The 2,500-nt window shown below is 40.6% G+C and overlaps 1 protein-coding gene and 1 long non-coding RNA gene across 3 annotated transcripts in view; both read right to left on the bottom strand.

The window, feature by feature from the left end:
• LOC147471149 (uncharacterized) overlaps positions 1-2,500 on the bottom strand; it is a 148,976-nt gene that overhangs the window by 132,143 nt on the left and 14,333 nt on the right. The gene's annotated exons all lie outside the window — the stretch shown is intronic.
• SCAP (SREBP cleavage activating protein) overlaps positions 1-2,500 on the bottom strand; it is a 23,896-nt gene that overhangs the window by 19,336 nt on the left and 2,060 nt on the right. For both annotated transcript variants that reach the window (XM_043029564.2, XM_043029565.2), the window contains exons 4-6: positions 1,478-2,500; positions 663-880; positions 133-293 (exon numbers count right to left, since the gene is read on the bottom strand). The exon at positions 1,478-2,500 is cut by the window's right edge and continues 386 nt beyond it. In XM_043029564.2, coding sequence (XP_042885498.2) covers positions 133-293; positions 663-880; positions 1,478-2,500 — 1,402 coding nt within the window. The remainder of the gene's footprint in view (positions 1-132; positions 294-662; positions 881-1,477) is intronic.

Genomic DNA, 2,500 nt, shown 5'->3' with positions numbered 1-2,500 from the left:
TTATGTCTTTAAGATTAATATATCATGATATAGAATTATCAAACTGCTAATCTGTCATATCAATCTTGCAGGTTGCATATAAAAATAAAGATATGATTTTTAACAAAAACAGACCATCCACATCATTCTCACCTTCGTCTGTTTATGCTGGCTACACACTCGCCTGTACTGGGATCCCACACGCGAATAATCCCCGCAAGACATGATGATACCAAGAGAACCCCATCTGTACACATGCACTCAACATCATGAGGATGGCCAGCCAATACCAAAGGCAGAGCATCTCCAATAATCTGCAGAGTAAATGTATATAGCCTCATCTTAAAAATATGTACATCTAATAATCTATCGTAATTCAGCATAAAGACTTACATCTCAAGCAAGAGTTTTTATCAAACAATGATTCACAAATTAAATATTACAATTAAATACTCCATCTTGACACTCTCCCAAGGCCATCAGCTCTTTATAGGTATGAAATAGCATATAAGAGATCAGGTGATTTCCATGCAAAAAAATATATATAATGAAAAAATGAAAAAAATAAATTAATGAATATCTAAATAAATTAATTAATGAATATCTAAATAAATAAATGGCAAAATACATTTTTACAAAATCCAAACATTTAAAAAATAAGCATGAGAGATCCTTGTACATACCTGTGATGTCTCACTCTTAACCCCATCCTGACCCCACCAGGAAGCTCTCCACTCAGCATAATTACGAGAACAAATACAGTGATATAGAGCGACAAAGGCATACAGGAGGCAGAGGACTGCTGGAATCACCAGTATAGCTGTTAAGAGCAATTCTCCTGTTGATGAAGGTATGAAAGCAGAACCTTCTTGCCAGTCTATGTCATCAATATCCATGGAATCTGTAAATATGGGTGTAAATCAATTATTTCATATGTAATATTAGATAACTGATCAAAATTATTCACAGGTGAATGACACATTATAAAGCAATAACTTTTTTTGCTCAATTTGTTTCTTTGGTTTAAATTTAGTAGACATGAGTATTACAATGAATATCAACCCTTTGATGACGGTGCATCACACCCGTGTGACACAGCTAAATGCCCGATGACGGGGCGACACATCAGTGTGACGTTCCTGATGCAATATTGCATAGGCCCAGCGTAGGGGGTTTCCACTTATCGCTGGGCCCATCAGGATAGGGTTAACCCGCTGCCAGGCCTAAGTAATATCGCCTTGGGGACATCACAGTGGTGTGTCGCCCCGTCATCAGGCATTTTGCCATGTCACACGGGTGTGACACCCCGTCATTGGGTAACATTCAGTAAAAAAAAAAAATAGATTCTACTTTCTTCATTATCCTATTTAAATGTGCGATAATTTGTATCAGCAAACCAAATATTTTTCCAGGCCTGAAGGGTTACTCACATTCCGAATCTGGAAAAAAAAAAAAAAAGTTCACTGGATTGACGATGATAATTACAAAAATACATTACCTGGATGATGAAGCTTATCAGGCAGCCAAGGCGAAGTGTTTGGGTCACTGGGGTTGTGCACACTAATGGCCTCTTCTGGTGAAATTGGCACAGATAGCAATATGGGTGGAAGAATGCTCAAGTAGTGGCCAGTGATGCTGATGTTATAGTAACTGAAGAGTGTTGGCCAGTGGTTATGAGGCAGCTTACGCAGAAGGGATCGTGTGCGGTGCTTCAGGAGTTTGAGTCCATCCTGCTTCTGTGTGGTGGAGTTGATGGCTAGGGTAGGAGGCGTCACCACATTCGGTGAGTCCGCAGATGTGGTCTGATCTATGCTTCTTGGAGTCGGCACTGAGACACCACTTTGGAACAAGTAGTTGGACCGGTTTGTAAGTGAGAAAATTACAGAGGGCAAGTCACGTGATCTCTGCGCATCATTCACTGTTTCTGAAAAGTGTTCCATCAGGCCTGAGCTATAGATCATCCATGCTATCCACCCTACAAACACACACATGAACATCCTCTGAAACATCCGCTTCTTGGCCACAAAGTAGGTCACCCTGAGCCGCCTGGGCATTATGTCTTGGTTCTTGGGTTTGGTCTGTGGGTGAGCCATTCGGTCCTGGCCACTTGATTTCATGGTAGATCCTAGCGGTGCATTCCGCCGGTGTAGATTTGGCACTGAGGTCACATTGCGATCATTACTGCTGACTAGAATCCTTACATTGGAATTTGGAGTGAGTTGTTGATATCTAAAAAGTGGGTTTACAGAGAAAGGTCCAACACTTGCTAATGACTGTTTCTTTTGTTCCTCTGAGTCCTCATAGCGGTGGAGATCAATAGAGAGCACTGAGGTGAGGAATACCAACTGCATGTATAGATCACACAAGAGTACCACACTACCATATATACATATCTCCTGAACCAGTGGTATAAAAAGGAAGAATGACACTGTTACAATAGTAATCATAGTCAAGAAATACTTTGTAATAGTCCATCCTTCACGGGCTAGACCCTGAGCAACACGAATCTTAATATCCAAGT

The sequence above is a fragment of the Penaeus japonicus genome, unplaced genomic scaffold (assembly GCF_977035675.1).
Source record: "Penaeus japonicus unplaced genomic scaffold, GWHDUDI00000001_assembly GWHDUDI00000010, whole genome shotgun sequence".
Classification (NCBI taxonomy): Eukaryota; Metazoa; Arthropoda; class Malacostraca; order Decapoda; family Penaeidae; genus Penaeus; species Penaeus japonicus.
This window is presented reverse-complemented; position numbering and strand designations above follow the sequence as displayed.